This window comes from Oenanthe melanoleuca, chromosome 1, assembly GCF_029582105.1.
Source record: "Oenanthe melanoleuca isolate GR-GAL-2019-014 chromosome 1, OMel1.0, whole genome shotgun sequence".
NCBI lineage: Eukaryota > Metazoa > Chordata > Aves > Passeriformes > Muscicapidae > Oenanthe > Oenanthe melanoleuca.
Genome location: NC_079333.1, coordinates 92,335,195 through 92,355,474, shown reverse-complemented (window position 1 = coordinate 92,355,474; position 20,280 = coordinate 92,335,195). Strand labels below are relative to the sequence as shown.

Here is a 20,280-nt window from a genome sequence, read left to right as displayed (position 1 = left end):
GGAAGGAGTAATCGGACAGCATCCACAATGTCATGCCTTATGTCTCTTGACCTTTAAAAGTGCCCAGCTATTAGAAATCTCAATCAATTGCAAGTTCTGAGTGAAGATCCTTCATGCCAAATATTTTGGACTTTAAAGGTAAAGCAAGCTCTGAAGCTAGGGAAAGAAACAGCATAGTGAAAGAAGCTGGTAAAGAAAGAAAATACTGACTATTTAATTGAACCACTCATGTGGAGAATGACAAGGGAAAAAGACTTTTGGGTAAGAAGAGGTAACACTCAAATGGGTTAAAGGAAATTTGGAAAAGTTTGAGCCCAAGACCAGAAAAGGAAATTACAACATACCTTCTCCAGAACCTGGAGACCAAATTCCTGAATCCAAACATTCCTTTGGCAAAAGAGAAACCTAAACCCACCACATAAGGTACCCCAACCACCTTCTAATTCTGACTCCCACAGGAAAATTAGTTTGGAAAATGCAGTTCAGCTGATAAAATTACATAGACACCACTAGGACACCACTTTTCTTTTGCCTTCTCTTTAGAAAATAATAAGTATAAGCAAAAAACCCCCAAGACTATTACAAGAATATAAAATGTAAAGACCAAATCACTCTAAAATGATTCCAGACTTCTGTAATTGTGTAATACACAACCCTTGCCCACATTCCTTACAACCATACAGGATAACATTCTAATGCTAAATTTCATGGACAAATCATAGAATGGTTTGGAAGAGACCTTAAAAATATCTAGTTCCAAACCCCTGGTCATGGGCAAGGACACCTTTCACTAGATCATGGTGATCAAAGGCCCACCCAACCTAGCCTTGAACACTCCCAGGGATGGGGCATCCAGAGTTAACAGATTTAAACAAATCAGAAAAATTTTTAAAAGTCAGTATAAAGTTAGAAATATTTTTAAAAGCAGTAATTACTAGCAGCATGGTACTGAAAGGTATACAACCAATTTTATTTAGCATCAAAACAAGAGGCCCAAAAAAATTTATAGAAATTTCTCCAAATTCAGAAGTAAACTCAGCCATAAAAAAAGCAGCCAGGGTCAATGAAATGGACCAGAAAATTCCAAGGTTTTAGGCAAAGAAGTCCCTATAGGAGATGCATACCCATCTATAATATGTCATGACTTAACTTAGTGCTGATTAAACAAACATGCTTTCTTAGATAATCAAATGTCAAGTATTTTTTGGTAGCCAAAAATAAAAACAAGAAAAATAGTTTTCTTTTTACTCTGATATATTAATAATAGTTATATCCATTTTGTCTTCAGAAGAGAGGTGAATACATTTTAGATTCAGTCTGCTGATTAATGACAATTCAAAAGTCAGAAAACAAGAAATAAGCATTTTCAAAAATATTTTGTTACTTGAATTTATTTTCACTGGAAGTCAGCTGGACTAAAGCCTGTAAGTCACTGCAGAGCATATGACTGTATACCATGATGTTGCCACTCCCTGCTGCTCATCTCCACTCCCTCTAATCAGATAATTAAATTGCTCATGCAACATTTCCCCAGTCAGCTTTCAGCAAAATAAACCAGGTTGCTAAAGACTTGATGTTTGCAGCACTGGATTTAAGGTGGAGCCTACACTAGCCCAACACCTTTAGGCTGAAATGCAGGGTGATAGTACCAATTGACAAAAACCAAACAGTAGCCTCCAATTACTGCTGGTAATGTGCAGACAAACTAAATTTTTTATTTTGTCTGCAGTTAGAAGAAAACATGCCCATGCTCCCCTCATTGTGCTGAAACTTGTAGGTTGTGCTACCACCTTGGACAATTAATGAAATCATCATCAATCTTCATCATTGACAGTATCTTCTATTATAGAGCTGTAAGTGGGTCATAATCATGAGAAACTGAAGGAAGTTCAAGTGGTCAGCAAGGATGTATTTTGGCTACAAAAATATACTTCCTTGTTAAGTTTTATTACCAACAAATGTTTCAAATGGCTGGTTGACCTTTATACAAGTAGTCCACACTCTGGGTTTTTTTTGCCTCGCATTCAGGTGCTGACTTACCTCACTCCATTCATCTCTTCTATTTTTCTGAAGCACTGAAAGCATCTGCATTTTGGGTAGGGTTTAATTTTGTAAACAGAAATCTAACTGTACACTTTGGTATATTACTTATGATGACACTGTAGATAAAACAATACTTTGTCCTCTTGTCTGCTGTGAAGAAAAATGTACAGAATCACATAGCTATAGGCTTTTGACAGAACTCAGTGTACCCCAAGGGTTTTCAAATATTTCTGTTCTGGGTCTTACTATAAAGACTATAAAATCTTTGTCATTGTAATATTTCAGCCCTTCTGCATCAGATCTGTTTAATGAGAAACAAGATTTTGGTGAAATAGTATTAGCTCTGTTCATCACCAGAGGCAAAGCACACAATTCCACAGAGGTACAGAAGCAACCCATGGCAAAAGAGGTAATTAATTTACTAGATCTCCCAATTTTCAATGCAGTAAATTTCCAGTTCTTTGCTTCTGATAGGGTTCTGTGCTGAAGCTTTGCCAACCCAGACCCTTCAGTGGCTTCAAGGGAGCAAACAACCACCAAAGAGCCACATGCATCTTCACTTGCATACTCTAATCACAGACATCTCTGACATAACAGGTCACGGCTACTATATTTGTTAAGATGACGATTTCCTGAATCAGACAGAAGAAATTCAGTTGAGCAACAAAAGACTTGTCTTACACCCCTCCCTAACAAGAGACTGAGTAATCACAGAAACTCCTCAGGTCTCCAAGGTGTCAGAAAAGGCACAGCCCTACTCCCTGCTTGTGATAGCAATCTTCCCCAGCAGTCAGAAAAAACATCAAGTTCCCAGAAGGTAAAAAGTAGGAAAAAACTTACTTTACTAATGCATCACTGGAGTTTCCATTTTATAAGCAGAGGAGCAAATTGTTCAGTGTTACCTTTTATGAAAAAGGATAAAGGGAAAAGAATAAGTAGTACAAAAGTTCTTATACATATTAAGAAGACATAGTTTAAAAGGGAAAAAAATTACTTTGGAACTTAAAAGCTGTGTTCTACCAATTTTTTGAAATTTAGGAGAAGCATTATGACATAAGAATTGCATTTAAGAGAATTCAGTATTTATATCATATTTTCCAGCCTCAGAACAAGACACATTTTTTAATTTTACAGGAGCCTTTCTGTTTAGAAATAAAGGCACTTGACCAAAATAGTAATGCAGGAAATAATTACAAACTATTTATAAAAGCTGTTTTTTTAAAGTATACAGTTCTCTTAAGTCTTGAATTAACTATCCAAAACAATAATTATGTTTAACAGACAAAAGAAGCCTCAAGTTTCCCCTGTTATCCTAAAATTCTTTCCACATATAAACACCCAATAAAACACTACTTTATGTCAACACAGTATGTTTGCATCTTTCTTTTACTTGAATGAATAGCTGTGAAATGGATATTTTGCTATTCCATTTAAAAAAAAATAAACAAGACAACTGCAAATATTTCTGCTGAAATCTAATGTTCTGCTTTCTTCTGGGTCAACAAAATATGTATTTGTAGAGGGAAAAAAATTTGCAATACTGTAATTATTGCATTATCCAGAATCCAAATATTCATCAGGTGTACTACATCAGATATCAGTCAGCTAAACACCTACAAATCCATTTTTGCATAATTTGCTTAAGAAAATTAAGACACTGATGACTAACTGACACTGTGTAGGAAGCACTACACTTCCTTTGTCATTAAATCATGTTTCTATGATACTATCCTAAAATACTAGAGTATTTTACTGAACAGCTTCACAAAATAAAGTATTTCTAGCCCCAAACAGTATTCACTGAACCAAATCAGCTTATTTCCTAAAGAATGCTGACTAGTTTATATGTATTTGGGAAACTGGGAGACACTGCTTTATTTCATAATTTATGCTGGAAGCTTTCAAAGCAACTTTGTAGCAAAGTATGTTTTATCTCAAGAGAGAAAAAAAATCCAAAATAATCTTGTGTAGCTTTGTGAAGGTTTTTTTGAGAAGAAACACATATTTTACTGAAGAGGAAAAGTGCTGAAACTGCAATTATGAGTACAGCAGTAGGTACCTGTGCATCATTTCCAAACAAATTTACTGTACTCTCATGCTACTCATTGACAGATCCTTCCCTCCTTCAGCTACCCAGACTTCACTGCAAGTCCCTTACAGAGAGAATATACTAGAAGGACTGAAGACAAAGAACTTGTTACTCTAAAATTTAAAAGTCTGGCCATTTTAACAGCCTCTGAGTATTATTTCAAATAAGTTTCACTAACACATGGATTTTTTCCATTTAAAAAAAAAAAACAAGAACAATCAAAGCACAACTTAGAATCAAGTTCATGCATTTCTATTATTTAAAAAAAAAAAAAAAAAAAAAAAGCTTAGTTTCAGTAGGTTATGCTATAGTTTCCACAAAACCAAACTGAATTCACCTTCACACATCAGCAAAAACATTCTTAGACTCTCTGCCAAACTGCTCAGAGAGAACTCTCAGAGATGCCTCTCTGCTATTAGCAGAACATTGAACACCTAGTTGTTGCAGATGACATAAATGCACAGCAAAAGTCTAGAGTATTTTCTGTACTGTGAGTACAGAAATTATCTAGAACTTAGAACACGATGGAGAGAATAGCAAAGAGTCTGGACCAAAGAAGATCCAATAAAGCCACCTACAATCACAATAACAAGAACACCCTCGATCATTGATCTGTTTTCCCTCTGAAATGACTGCGGGAATGGATGAACTTGCACTGCTGCTAGCTATCCAATGGGACACAGCCTCTCAAGCACTGAAGTAGGTTTCCCTACTGTAGGTTTCCATTTCTAGCTTTCTGACACTGAGATTGGTTCCACCCTTTTTGAACCACCTTGAAAACCAGGCCACTCTACATCTTTAAAAAAAAAATCCTCATTACTAAGCACAGTTCTTCAGAAAATCTGTATCTAAGAAATGTGACAATGTATTTCCTAGCTCATATATCAGTTAAGAGATGTTTCTAAGTAAGTAAGAGGAATTTAAACATTTCAAATAATCTAACATTTAGAAATGGACAGATTTAAATGGCGAAAAAGCAGGGCTGGTGGCAGAGGGCATGTCTTCCTTTCTATACAGGGTGAGGTAGAAGTACAGGGACAGGATGTGATGCATTCCCCTCAGTACCAATGCTACTGAGCTTTTGACTTTTGAAAGCTCAAAGCTTTCAGTAGATTTTGGCATTTCATCAAGGTTTGGAGGAACTTTGAAATAACCACCTCTTTTCTATCATCAAACACTCAACTCCATCTGTTTCTACTCTAAGAGTCAACCCAAGAATTGTGTACCTGACAAAAGCTATTTCAGTTTCTCAAAGCTGCAATTTTCTGAATTTGCAGCATTTACCAGCAAGTTGTCTCTTTCTGCCTGGGTGAGTCCAGCACACCAAAATGATCTTCAGATACACATGAAGACCACTAAAAAAACCCCAAAAAATTGTTATGTGGCAGATGCCATTCTCTTATATGCAATTAGAGATCTGTGCTTACCAAAAATGCCCTGAATTAATCAGAGACTGAATGCTAATACTGTATTAATTTAAGGAGAGGGGAAGGAAGTTCTCTCCTAAGGTCATAAATGTTGTCCTTGGTAGGTAACAACTCTCCCCTGATCAGCTTGATAAATCAAACTGAAAAGCTATGCTCAGAAACAATCAGAGAAATAAGTTTTTTAAAAATATTTTAGGTATAGGCGCATGCACAATGCAAATAGAGACAACCTTGCTCAGTAATATTTCACCTTACTACAGGTACTCATGGAAGAACCAGGGGTTTCCTCAGCTTCTCACACAGCTGACAGCAAGTGGAAGGCACCTCCAGAAAGCAATTCAGAGCACTTAAGTCCTGCCCAATTTAAATACTACAAAACAATTTTCAAAACTATCTCCTTCTGTTTAACATTAGTCTTAAACCGAGATGAACATCAGTCTGCTTCTTGGCAAAATGTATATGGAGGGTACAAATATATTCAGAAGTCAACCAAGTTGATTTTTGAAAACTGATTGCAGTTCAAAACTTTGTAGACTATATCCTGTCACTGAATGAATGCATTTAAACACAAAATATTCAGTTACCATTCCATAAACCTTACATTCTATCTTGCTTGTATATAACCATATCTGTGAAGTTAGAAGTAGTACAAAAATTACAACTCCCAATAATTCCCCCCAGTGTAGCAATAATATTCTTGAAAAGGGTATGACGGGATAAGTAGAGCGCAGCATATCTCCTGCATAATCTTTAAGAAACTGAAAATATTATGCTATGTGGAATTGGAAAGCTATTTCTTATTTAAGATAAGCAAACACACCCACCCCCAAAAAAAACCCAAACAAAAAACAAGTCCAAACCCCAAAGTCCAAAATTATCTTACGTTTTAGAGGCATAAATACCAAATAGGTTCAAAATAGACAGTTGAAAGCAAGTCCTCATAGATTACATGAGGTCTCAGTATAACTTTATCTGTGAAAATCTTCATGCACTCTATCTCTTAAATGCACAGCAAGTAAAAAAATCTCCTTAGTATCTACAACCTGTCTCAAACTTGTATGACAAACTGACCCACAAAATGAGATCCATATACACATTAGGTATTCTATATACAGATTACAAATGCATAGGAAGACTAAATACAAATAGCTTTTCTTGAGAAGAAAGAAGCTCATGTAATAAAATACTGGCTTTCTTACTACCAAACAGTTGTTTCCTCTAATCTATTCACAGCCACGTTTCAATTCCCATTTACCTTATTCTTTCCACATTCCCATACTTTAAATACTCATTAAGCAGGAGAACATACAATGAATCAAGGTCTGCAGATAAAAATAAGTCTATAGAGTAACTGAGCAAAGCATATGTAATATATGCATAAACACCACACATACCCACACTGGTTTGCCTCTTAGAAAAAAACAAACAAAACCATAAACACTATGAATATCTAGATAATAAATTGCGTTACTGGCAAACCTCTGACAACAGCAAGCAATAACTAGAGGTGTCTTGCAGATCTCTTATTTCCACACTAATGTCTACAACAGCATCCAAAATTCCTACTGAAAAGTATAAATTAACATATGTATGAACTAACAACCAGAGAAGCTTAAATTGTCCTTAAAACAGACCAAACATTCAAACAGTCAATCCAGTTGTTTTTTTGCAGCAACTATTCCCACAAAACATACCAATTCCTCTGGCAGACTCCACAGACATAAATGATTTTGTTTGTGTTTTCCTTCAAACTAAAAAATCATGATAAATTTGATAAGGTTTTGCCCAAGTAGCTGAAAGAGGCAAATGCAGAGGAGATAAAAACCAAGAAGACAGAAGCAATCAGTACATCCAAAAGTTATAAGTTTGCTTGCTATAAGAAAGTTTCTTAGTTCTGATTTTCAATAGAGCATTCTGAGTCGTCTGGAAGACTTTTCTCCTGAAACATACTGTGAAATGGACAAAGGACGACTTCAATTTCATTACTCCAAGCACACACCATTAAACCCCACTGTCACACTGTTGACTGCTAAGTACCTAACTCAACTGACTTGAGACTTCTGAAGTCACAAGCCTTTAAACCATCCTTTCATTTCAACTCATTACAGTTTTTAGATCACATGTGGTATTATCCAAGATAACTTTTAAATGCAACTTCCAAAACTGGCGCCATTTCAACTGTTAGAGCCCTTGCAAAAACAAAACAAAACTAAAAACAAACAAAAAACAACAAAACCAAACCCACAACCCTGCAAACCCAACTTCCCAAGCTTCAGATTTCTACAGCCAGATCATTTACACCACTTATGAGGGTGGTGGGCTCCATTCTGCCAGTAAATCAACAGTCATAGTAAAGAGGTCATTCAGCCACTAAAGCACTAAAATTGAGAGCATTCCCTTCATCAACTAGCTTACCAAATTAAAAGCAATAACATCTTCCTGCATCAAAGCAAGCTAACTCCACTCTTCCAGTAATAGAAACCTGGGGTCTAACAGACTCCAAGGGAAAACACACCACTCAGAACAGTTTCTACAGGATTGAAAAAAGTCAAATTTTTAACATATTTGGCGGGGGGGGGGGGGGGGGGCGGGGGGAATATAAATAGCTACATGATACTATTTCAAGCCTAAAACATTCATTTTAATGTATACACATTTCCAAATATTTTTCAACTATCAAAATGAACAACACAAAAAGATCCAACTCGGACCATAAGCCCCTCCTGCAAGATAAGAAGTTGAATAAAGGTTTCAAAAGAAACACAGAACATGGTCTGATACATTCTTTCAAAATTGTTCACTAATACATTGTTAAAATTCTGACTCATATAGGTCAGCAATTCTACCTGGGTTTGACGACCAAGAGGAAATGAATAGAAAACAGAATGAATAATCCTCCATGTATTATCTTTCTAGAACTGAAGGAAGTGAATGAAATTTGTTGGGATATGGAGACGTAGATTAGAATTCTTTCTTGGCCACAGTACAATGCTTCCTAAGAACTTATAAATCAGCTATTTACACAAATGGCTGCGTTTTAGTTGAAGCAGTCAGGAATTTCACAGGATTACTGCTAAATGCTGTTTTCTGGACATCAAACTTTACAGCCAAGTTTAAGAATTACTAATGTCTACAAACAATGCAGCTCACCTCAAACACACAACTTGAGGAAAGAAACCGGTATTTGTTTTTGATCATGTCTTCTTTTTATTATTCATTTGTATATAGCATCAATAAAGCTTTTTTCCCCACCCTAAATATTGTTGCAGTATGGCAATGCAAGTTACAGATTTAAGGCCAAAGAAGAAAGAATTATTAATTAAATTAATACTTAGAACAGTAAATTAAAACCTAATTAAAACAGTAATCACTTATTACTGAAACAACAAATTAATACAAGTCACATGGAGAAGACTTGCAGACAATTAACAGAGAAGCATTTCTTTATAAAATTTAAATGATTGCTAGGTTAAACAAATTACAATTCACACCTAACCACAGTGAGCACATTAGGAAAGTGCAGTGGAATAAAGAAAATAAAAGTTCTTTCTGATACTCCCTTTTTAAAAGGCAGCACCTCCAGCTGAGGCATGAATTCAGCACTGATTCAGGAGACAAGAACTCTATCTACTAAATCAACAACAAAACTTCTTGCAACAGTCCAGGTTTCACTTGGAAATCTTGCTGAAATACCAGCCAAGCTCAGCCCTGATTAGACTGCAATGAGATCATAGCTTGAGGAGGTATAGCTGTAGGCACTTGTAAAGCTGATACTAAAGAGAAATTTATTTAAATGACACATCAATCTTTCTTGAAATGCATGAACTAGAATGTTCTCATATTTATTAATGTAATATGGATAAAGCTGACTGCAGAACAACTTCAGAGTTCCTAAGGATATTGTTAGTACTGGAAGTGAAATGACTTTGTATCCACCACCCACAATCAACTGTACGATTGACACAGCAAATTTGGCATCTCAGATAAAAGCACTTTTAAAGTAAAAGTAATCAAGAAAATGCAGCTATGGATTTTCACGAGATTCACACTTGAGCACTCTTGACTTTCCATTTTCATTATTTCCAATACGAGCTCCCTCTTCAGATGTTGTTTCTTTTAAAAAGAGGAAAACAAACCGAGGCTCATGAGACTTCTAATTATTATCCTTAAAGTTCTCATTTCACCTTTTGTTGAAATAAGCAGTGTTGCTATAAAAAACAAGTCCTTTCTTTCAAGATGTCAAATTAGGCAAGAACAAGCTGCCTTTGGGCAATTTCTTTTTTGGAATGTTATCACACATACATGCAGAGATCTGAAAAAATGTAAAGCATTTTTTTCAAAGGGACATTAAAAAATAATGACATGCAACACAGTGACAATGCTAAAAGACCTTTTTCTTAAAGACTAGCAACACATTTGCACTTGGGTGGGGAAGTTTCAGACGACCAGCTATGTTTAAAGATCAAGCAAGCTGTATCATGCACCATTATCCTCTACACCTATTGCAGCAATAACGAAAAGGGCAAGGAAAGAAAAAAAAAAAAAAAAAAAAAAAAAAAAGATTGCGCCTGGCAGGTGAACTTGATACCCTACCTACCTGGTTCTATTTCTGGACTATTTCTACAAGTCTTGTTTCAGGTAAGGAAAGAAATGCTACTGTGAAACGAGGAAACTTGCCCACCCAGAAAGCGCTGGGCCCACTGCTGGGCACCGGCAGTGTGACTGTGCACTGACCTCTCCTGGGGCAAAGCACTTCCCTCACACATCAATCATGGAATGGTTTGGGTTGGAAGGGACCTTTAAAGGTCATCCAGTGCAACCCCGCTGCAATGAGCAGGGACAACACTCCAGCAGCTGAGCACAGGCTTACACTCTTGGTAAGGCTGGACACATTTTCTCCTCTTTAGCATGCCTTCCTTTCTCTGATTATTGGCAAGTTGGTGAATCAAACTCTGTTTTAATTTACTTAATTTCCAGCTAAAAAATTCCTAAATAATATTTGTAGCCAGCATTTGCTCTAGACTCTCCCTATGATACCTGTAATAAAAAATGCCCCTTCCTATCATCAAGTGAAATAGCCACACAACCAGAGAAACAAAGAAATGTATTACACAGAAAATGCTGAAAAGTGAACACCATATACTTGCTCATGAATTTTCAATTACAGTAGTTTTTGGTGCTACTCCTCTGGCAGTTGTACCATATATGCTAATGAAATATTTACAAACACAGACTTCCCAGCATTTACATAAAGGTGCAACTTTCTTCAAAGGCCGATCTTGCTTTTGAGACTGTAAAAGCAGAGACAGGCAGAATTTTAGAAATCCCCCTTAAGCAGCTGCTATCTGAGACTCCATTCACACCTTGTCACATTCCTCTCAGAGCTGGCAGTTGTTGTCATCCACCCTTACTATCCCAGAGATGCTCTGGACTAGAGTGAGAAACAGCTTCATAGCCAGCTAATGCTTAAGCACAGTTTGAATCTACAAAACTAGTTTTTCCACAGGTGCCCTGAAGGATTTAGTCCACTGGGTTTTCTCGAGTGTCCCACTAATCAATCTACCTGAGAAGGAAGGACATATGCCACCAAGAGAGGCACTGGTGAAATGGCATCTCCTCATCCACAGCAGCCCAAAGACCCCCACTCAGGAACAGGGTAACTGAAGTTGAGCTCTCTTCAGCCGAGAAGAGACAAACTTTACATCACCTGCAAGAAGGGGCTGTTTTAGCCACTGTATTAAATTATTCTTTCCACCACCAGAAGCAGTACAGTGAAAAAACAAAACATCATGATGGATGGGCCAAATCAAAATAGATAATTTTGCAGCTAAAGAATTGTAGTCCTGGGCACAAAAGTTTCAGTCCCTGTTTCAAAACTTGTTCTATACCACTGTATCCAACAACAGCAAATAAAAATACAGTCTTAATACAAATACACTCTTAACTTAAATCCAAGGATCCAGGTTCTCTCTTATTCCTAGGTCTGTACAGATGGACCCAGATTGCTCTTCCACTTAAGTGGTTCCACTTAATTATTCCCTTGCAACAGACCCAGTTAAAAAGGTTCCCAGGCACAGACACTTCTCTCCACATACCACAGCCACATCCTCATGCCACAAATACTTATGCCTGTTACTTAACACCTAGGTAACACTATGAGTATCACTGATCAGTCTTTAGATGTAGCACTTATTAGCCATTACCAGAAAGGTGGAATTATTTGAATTGGCACTTAATAGCTGGTACATACATAGTAAAATAGCTCCTTTCTCCTTTCTTCAAATGCTCACAGGTTTGCTATTCTCTAATTCAGGACACTGGTAAGCAGTCAACAGTCCCACAGTCATTTTTCAGCCTATACATCTGACACTGACTGTTGTTCCTTGAAAAACAGCACTAGGGAAGTGATCTACAAACAGATGGTTTGAAAAGTCCTCACTTGGAAAGTTCATAACACAGTCGTTTCAAGGGTGGGAGAGGGGAACCAACTAGAAAACTCACAACAAAATCAAATGAAAAATAAGATTAGTATAATTTCTGCTGTAGATAAAACAGGACTTGCTGACCTCTGACACTTTTAAAACGGGAACATGCAGAGTCTGGAGGACTTGTAGACAAAAGCATATATATAACTATCTGACAGATCTAGAGCAAAATGTGCTTTGCTAATGTGATTTTTTTTTTCACTACAACATATGGATCTATTTTAATGTGCTTTCACTGTGCAACATGAAAGCTGTCTTAACTGCAAAACCCAACAATTACTGAGAATGGGGGCCCTTAAGTCAAAACACATCCAGATGAAAAAAAAATAAAATTCTACAAAACGTGAAGCATTTCTTCAACTCGTGTCCAGTACATTGAGATTAAAGCTGTGAGTATACAAGGCCAAAAAAAACCAAAACAACCCCCCTCAAAAAAAAAAAAAAAAAAAAAAAACAAAACCAAAAAACAAAAACCAAAAAACAAAACAAAAAAAACCACCAAACACCAAAAGAGAAAAAAAAAAAAAAAGTCAACCACCAGAAAGTGCACATATACCCAAGCACGTCCCCCTCCCCCGTCTTCGGTGCATGGATTTGGTCACTAGACCTTTTTGTTTAAAGAAAGGACAAACAAAAGGCTATCCTGATTACTTAAAATTTGCAAGTGCAACGGCAGCGGAGAAAACTCAGCCTGGGAGCCGCGAGTTTCAGCGCCCATACCCTCCTGCTCCAGGAGCCCGGAGGGGAAAGAGGGAGGGAAGAGCCCAGCAGAGGGTTTCGGGTCCCGCAGCCGGTTACCAGCGCCCGCAACGACGGCGCCGCCTTGAACCGGAGCGTTCGGGCGGCCAGAAGCGGCGGCTCGGAGCCGCCGCGCCGCCTGCGCCCAGCAACCTGTTGCCGCCGAGGCGCAGGGATGAGCCCCGCTCCCTCCGGCACCGCTCCCCGGGCGCTGGCGGCGGCCGCGGGCCCCGAGCGCCCCCGGCCCGGCGGCACCTGCGCCCCGGGCTGTCAGCGCCGCGGGCACGGCAAAATGGAGCCGGCCGGACCCACCTCCCCCCGCCCCGGCGCCGCTCACCTTGGTGATGATGAGGGGCTCCCCGTGCTCCCGTCCGCCCCGCAGGGTGAAGCCCCAGGGAGCCCCGCCGCTCAGCTGCACCTCCACCAGCTTGTAGCCCTCAGCTGCCCGCTGCTCCACCATCACCGTCACGGGCCCCGCTTCCACCAGCCCGGCGCCGAGCCGAGGGTCGCCGATGGGCAGCCGCTCCCGCCCGCCCCGCAGCCCCAAGTCCTCCATGGAGCGCCCGCCGCCGCCGGGGCTGGCTCGCCTCTGCCGGCCGCTCCCCGGTGCGCGCCAGCCGGCGGCCGCCCGCGGAGCCACCTACCCGCCCCGCAGCGCCGGCCGGCCCGGCCCCATCGGCGGCGTGCGAGGGCTGCTCCGCCCGCCCCCTCCTCTTCCTCCTCCCCCGCAGCCCGCGGTATTGTCTCACGCCGAGGCCGGAGCCCGGCGGCGGGGGGGCGGCACCAACTTGTGGCAACTTGGCGGCGGGGCAAATGCCGCCGAGCAACGCGGGGTGCTGGGAGGAGCGCGGCGGGGAGAGGCGCCCTCCCTCCCCTTCGCCTCGGAAAGAGGGCGAAAGCCGCGTTTCACCAGCGGGGCAGCGCTTGCCCCTCCCTGAGAGCGGCAGCCTCGCAGCGCGATCCCCGGCAGAGAAGGGGGGAGAGGGGAGCAGCCCCGGGCCGGCCGCCAGACAAAGGCGGCGGCGAGAACGGCCGTGAGCCCCGGGTCAGCCGGGGGCCGGGCCCGAGGCCGTGCCCGTGCCACCCCCGCCCCACCACACGCGGGGACGGCCGCGCCTCCCCTCCGCCCCCGTTCCCAAACAAAGCGGCGAGCAGGTGGAGGGTGGGGTGAAAGGGCAGCCGGCGGCTGTGGCCGTCCCCCGGGCAGGGACGCCCCGCCTTCGCCGTGCCAGGCGGCGGGGGGCCGGGGAGGGGAGCGCACGGGGGGCCGGCTCTTGCCGGCCCTTCCCGTCTCGCCGCGGCGTTCGGGGAGGAGGAACCCGGCCAGTGCGAGGGGCAGGTCAGGGGGCAGCCGCGGCGGGAGCCGAGGGAAGGAGGAGCTTTCCGCCGGCCCCTCCCGGCCCGCGCTGCCTCCGGCACCTGTGGGGCGGGAGGGGCCCGCGGGCACCGGGCCGCGCTCTCCCGCGGGCCCGGCCCCTCGGCGGCGGCCCCGGCACCGCCCGGCCCGGCCCGGCCTCCGCTCCGCCGCCGCTACGGGCCGGGACCGGCCGTCACCGGCGGGAAACACAGCTGAAGCCTTCAGCAAAGAAATCCAATCGAGAAGAGATTTGGAGTCCCGGATTTTTTAAAAAGTTTGATAGCAGTGCGAGGCAGGACTAGAAGGGCTAATCTGAAGGGAAATAAATGCAGGGTTTGGGTTTGCCCGATATCTTCAGTGAGTTAGTGGTGAGGCTGAGAGTGAAATACTTATTTTTTTGCAATTCTAGTGATTTAATCACTTTATAGGAGGGTTCAGTGTCTTAAATCAGGACCAGACTTGGCCTGGAGTACCAGCATGCTAGCACACAATCCTCCTTGGCATTTCACTGCCAAGGAGGCAAAGTGCTGCTTGATCTGAGACAGAGGGAAATATCTATCTATTTTCATTTCTGAAAGACTAGTGAACCTCGAGGTACTTTTTATGTGACAAGCTGTCTCATGGAGGTGCCTGGTATGTGCTGTGGGATTTTAAGGTTTTGTATATTGATGTAACAGGTCACATATTTTGCTTTCTGAAAGTGACCATTGGACCATTCTGATTGTGTAGTCTGTTCCCCTAACTCCTGTTTCAGTTGTCTTATTTCTCATAAAACTCTCCTGCTTTGAACTAAACCTTTTTTTTTTTTTTTTTTTTTTTTCTTTTCTATGATACTTTCAGGATTAGCTGCAGGACGTTTCTTCAATACCTAAAGAAAACTTTGGGTTCAGGATTGAAGTCATCAATCCCAACAGCAGATTGGAGGACATCTAGAAATAAGAAAAATATATTAGGATTATTGTTGTTCCCCTGTGATTAAGGGACAGAAGGAACAGTGTAGGGGGCACTCAAACTTGTACATCCTGTTATGAGAATCCTGCAAAATACAAACCTTATACCAAACCTAGGTATTGCATCAAGTTATTTAAGGCCTCTAATGATTTGCAGACACTCAGTCAGATTTCTTCTACAATTATTTTTTAAGCAGAAATACATGCAGTTTTCTCCATGTCCTTTCTCCAGTTCTTGGAATCTGAGACAAAGTCTTCAGTTATGTTTGTGTCACACACATACAGCAGTGTATACTCAGTAACATATAGATGGAAGTTTTAAGGAGCTGCAGTGTGCAATTTGTTTTCTGTAAGTGTGATAATGGAAGTATAAAATAACGATTTAAACTTTAGTATCTCCCAAAGTATGCACATTAAAATGAAAATAAAATAGTTCACATCACTAATGAGAAGAGCAAATACTGCTTACAAAAATGCCTCCTCTGTTAATATCTCCACTTTTTCAACTGCCAAACATCCATTCTTCATCTTGAACATTTTTGTCTATAGAAATTCAAGATTTACATTACTGTTCTGGCTTCTAGAATCGGTCTTAAAAATTCAGCATTGAAGCATGATGAAGAAATCTGAGCACAGATTTTAAAATTGGAAAATCTAGACCCAGGAACTGGAAGCCATTGAAAACTGTAATTACATTAGTGAAAGATGTGGACATGTAGCTCTTGGGAAACCAGTTGCCTTTAAGAAGGAATATCTGAAAGCTTTCACACTCCTGGTTAAGAGAGACCTCAGTAAAGAAAAAGTTTCTAGCTAATGCTTGCTTAGAACCTGATAGTCTGACATAGTTGTCAAGCAGATCTCAATTTGTGGCTGACAGTTCAGAAATCAGACTTCCTTATCTTTAATGACACCATTTTGTGCCTTTTATCTTTTGATGTTATCAATATTATTGAGAGACCACAAAATAAAGTTCTTCCTATGCATAAGTCTGAACAGCCAAAGCAATGAAGGAATTATATTTTGTTATATTGGTGAAATTTCTCTCAATTTCTTTTCTGTCCTATCTGTCTGTGAAATCTAAAGCTTGTTCAGAACTCAGCTGGAGACTTGTACTTTTGTTCTTCTTAAAATATTATGATAATTTATTACTTGAATTTCTGCAGCTTCTGTTAGCCTTCGTAAGGTTTCAAGTAGTCATAAAGAACGAAGGGTTTATTGAATGGATTCTAAAATACTGCTTTTCATTTGTGTGATAAGAGAACCAATGATAACTGTATTTGTCTAACAAAAGCCTCAGTGACCAAATCCTCAGTTTTCTCCCTTGTCAGATGTTTTCTGAGTGCACAGAAGTTACCAATAGAAGGTAGAAATGCAAAATACATCAGGGTACCAAAAATGTATCAAAGGAAGTAAGAGACCCCTTTTTCACACTGAGGACTGAGAATGATGTAGCTATTACCAAAAAGGTATGAAAGGGATCCCTTTGAGTAAAAATGTGTGCCAAAGATACATGTATCAAAGATACTTCACTGTGATATACAAAAGTTACCCAAAAGCCTTCCCCAGCTGTGCAAAAGGAGCTACATTAGGAGATGGTTCCCACATCCTCAGATGTGTGTCTCTGCCCTGTTAAACAAAAGCCTTCTGCAGTAAACCAGTCTCTTCCCATAGTACTTCATCTGTCATGCTTCATTGGCACTTCAAGTTTAATTAACAATTGCCAGTGAAATTTTGTTCTACAGAATTTATTCAATCTCCATTCTTTCTGTTGCATATATTGCATATCTGTTCCCTCTTTAGTCACTGAGATTACAAAAACTGTGAATAAATTACTTTATGGCAGGATTTTATTTGAACATGCATAGTGTGATCTTAAGGCACAGCCTGTTTCACCTTTGTGGCATGGCACCTTGCAGTGAATTGCACAGGATACCTGCAGGATGGCTCTAGAATAGGCTGGTTTATTCTCTGTCCTGAGGCCATTCATTGTGCTGGATATTGCAATGTCAGGCGGGCTTTTTTTTTTTTTTTTGCCCCAGAAGCTGAGAAATTTGAGAGATGTAGAGGCTCCTAGTAGTTACAGAGTAAAGAACTGAGGTGAGGTAAGCCTTTATAGCCTCCCACTTTGTTACCAGCCCTTCTGGGAGCTAACCACCAAACATGGACAGGCTGGTGAATAGACAAAGTGCCTCTGCCTCGGCCATACAAAATCAAAGGTTGATGCCCTGGAGCATTCATAATTCATTGACAATTTAAGTTCAGATGCCAAAAGAGAAAAGCTGATCTGTGGTACTTATTCTGAGAGAAATACAGGATAAGAGAGTGGTTGGAAGACACCTTAAAAGATTATTTATTCCAATGTCCTGTGGGTGGGGACATTTTTCACTAGAGCAGGTTGCTTAAAGCCCCGCCTAATCCGGCCTTGAACATTTCCAGTGATTGGCATCCACAGCTTTTCTGGGCAACCTGTTTCAGTGCCTCACCATCTTCACTGTAAATAATTTCTTTGTGATATCTACTACCTCTTCTTTGCCTGTTTTTCTGAACAATTTGTAGCCACTGATGGCAGCCCTCCAGTCAAGCAATTCATACCACCACGTTTCAGTAGTAGTGATTAGACTGTGGCTTTCTAGTTGCACAGTGACTTGCAGCTCTTTCCTCTTTCCAGCTCTAATGTCTTTGAAAATTATCATCACAAAGACCAAAACAACTGAAATAGTGATAAGAAGTTCCTGCAAAAGAAGTGGATGGATATTTTAATAAGAAGTTCAAGGTTTGTCAAGCTGCTGGCAGTCTATTGTGGAGTCTGAAAGTCCTGAGAACCTGGAGAAACTGGTTGGGTAGCAGCCCAACAGACAGACATCCTGGCATATCTGGGAACCAAGAGGCTTTCCTTTGGAAACCTGCCATGCTGCTTCTGATGGACTCTGCATAATCATCCTCTTCTGCAAAACACTTTGATTCCAGCAAATTACCCATTTTCCCAGAATGAAAAACAGCATGTTTTAAAGCTCTAGCAGGATGTCTCTGACTTAGGCACCTTAAAAACCTTTCCCAAGTGTCTCTTGTTTCTCCTGTTTTGCAAATAAGGCTTCATCAGCACATAATTAGTGCTGGAGAAAACCTTAGAAGTTCTCAACCTTTCCGATATATATGACTCAAATATTGTTGAACTCTTCATTTCTTTACTATTAAAATAAAATCTATGTTCTTTATCTAAAGCTTTTTATAATGCTGCAATTCGTGCAAGAATAGCAGTTCCAGTGATACTGAGGTATTTCTGTATCCCGTGATGATTTTGATTCAAAATTTGTTCAAGTCTCACTTTTTCTCACAGCACATATGCTTTGTACCTCAGAACAATTTTCTGAGGGTGACAACATGAGCTGTGGAACAAACTGAGGCTGTGAGTGGCCAAGAGAAAAAAAATACAATGATTTGCTAGGAGTAATATTCTTGACTCAGATCTTGAGACCAATTTGACCTGTAGACAAGAAAAGGGAGATGGGTCCAACACAGACTCCTATAATCTGTAGCCTGCTTAAGGATTTATCATTCTCACAACACTGCATGATAAAAAGACTGAAAATCAAAGAAAAGAGCAACTCCTCATTTGGTTGCAGAGTCAGAAGACAGCATACACCTAGCAAGAGGAGGTGAAGAGGTAACTGGTTTTCCCTGGAGACATAATTTTCAGCTTGTAGTCACGTTCACGCACATTTTAAGTCCTGCCTTGGGCCATAGTCCCTCTGGTATCTGTGTATTGGTTCCTTTTCCAGTTCCTGCATTACAGCCCTTAATCAACTCATATTATAATATCTCTGACTACCACTTTACAGAGAAATCAAATAGCAGAGTGAGAGAGGCCGAAATACTGGCACGTGTTGCTCTGTACTGTTTCATTGTCAGCAGGCTGATAGGCAGCACTTGGACACAGTTTGGGGGATAAAGTGGGCCAGAGACCATTTCTATGAAGCCCTAAGGATGAAGCCATGTTTTTTTAGATGTGGAAGAGAGCCCTGCAGTCTATGCATATATACGCTATATTGCTGCATTTGATCATATGTATGTGCATTGCAGCTTCATTAACTTGGGATTTTTTTTTTTTTTTAATGAAGTTTCATCATTTCAGCAGACAAAACACCAACCCAGGACACAGTGAAGAATCATTTGTAATATTTATTCTTGCTGCCAAGTTTCTGATTTTGGTACATTAGGGAGTGCTTTTCACTGTCCATCTTCTTTGATAATACATGTTACATGATAACATTCTCTGTACAAACTGTGCTCTGCCACTTACTCTTGTGTGCCATAAAACATTGACCCATTTTAAATACATGAGGAATAATCTTGGAGGCAAACATGAGTCTTTAATGCATTTAAACTCCAATATCACAGCATGTTATATCCGAATTCTGTATTTGATGAAGATGGTCACTGGAGTCAAAATGGTCATGGAAAATGCAAATTCTCTTTGTGGAGAGAATGCTGCAAAGGCTTTTAAAAGGGCAGATAAATAGCAAGAGGCCAGAGTATGCATGAGAGCAGACAAAAGCCTTGTAATCTGGTATTTTTCACTTGGACTTTGTCTTCATTTGCTAGCTAGCCCCAAACAGACCTTTTTCCTGCCTGTCAGCCATGTATAAATAAATCTCTCAATGCTTTCTATAAATAGATACAGTTTTTGCCTTGCAACTGACCTTTCTACTCTGATTGGTTACACAAAACATGAACCATGTCCAGGTGAAGGTCATAGGATGTAGAACCTTGTGAAAGTTCATCTAAGCATGCATAAGGCATGAAGTGCATTTGTTTTTTTTGCTGTTGTTGCAGTGCCATAGGAGTTTGCCCTAAAGTGTCAGGTGTACTCAAAAGGCTGTGGTCCAGCAGTGGCAGATGCAGGATCTTGCATGAACTAAGGACGATCTAAGGCTGGTTTGGGCATGCCCAGGAGTCCAGGGGGGGATAGTTCTTTCTGTGCATGCCACCTCCCCACAGACTGCTATGCCTCTTTTTGCTAAAGGTACAGGTGTGGTCTCCCCTCAGTTCTGCTAGCAGAACTGTCAGCAGTTGATAGGATATTTCAGGGAATCCTTTTGAGTCATACATGTGAGAAAAAGTGCAACATTCAGATTAGCTTTCCCTGGCTCGTGTTTGGCTTAGAAAGGATGAGGCTGTGGAAGGCACTGTT

The 20,280-nt window shown here is 40.7% G+C and overlaps 1 protein-coding gene across 3 annotated transcripts in view; it reads right to left on the bottom strand.

Moving 5' to 3' along the window:
• The window catches only part of SHROOM2 (shroom family member 2), a 116,353-nt gene extending 102,928 nt beyond the window's left edge, over positions 1-13,425 (bottom strand). For all 3 annotated transcript variants that reach the window (XM_056490390.1, XM_056490356.1, XM_056490365.1), the window contains exon 1: positions 13,120-13,425. In XM_056490390.1, the coding sequence (XP_056346365.1) occupies positions 13,120-13,338 (219 nt within the window). In that variant the 5' untranslated portion in view covers positions 13,339-13,425. The remainder of the gene's footprint in view (positions 1-13,119) is intronic.
• Positions 13,426-20,280: the final 6,855 nt, after the last annotated feature.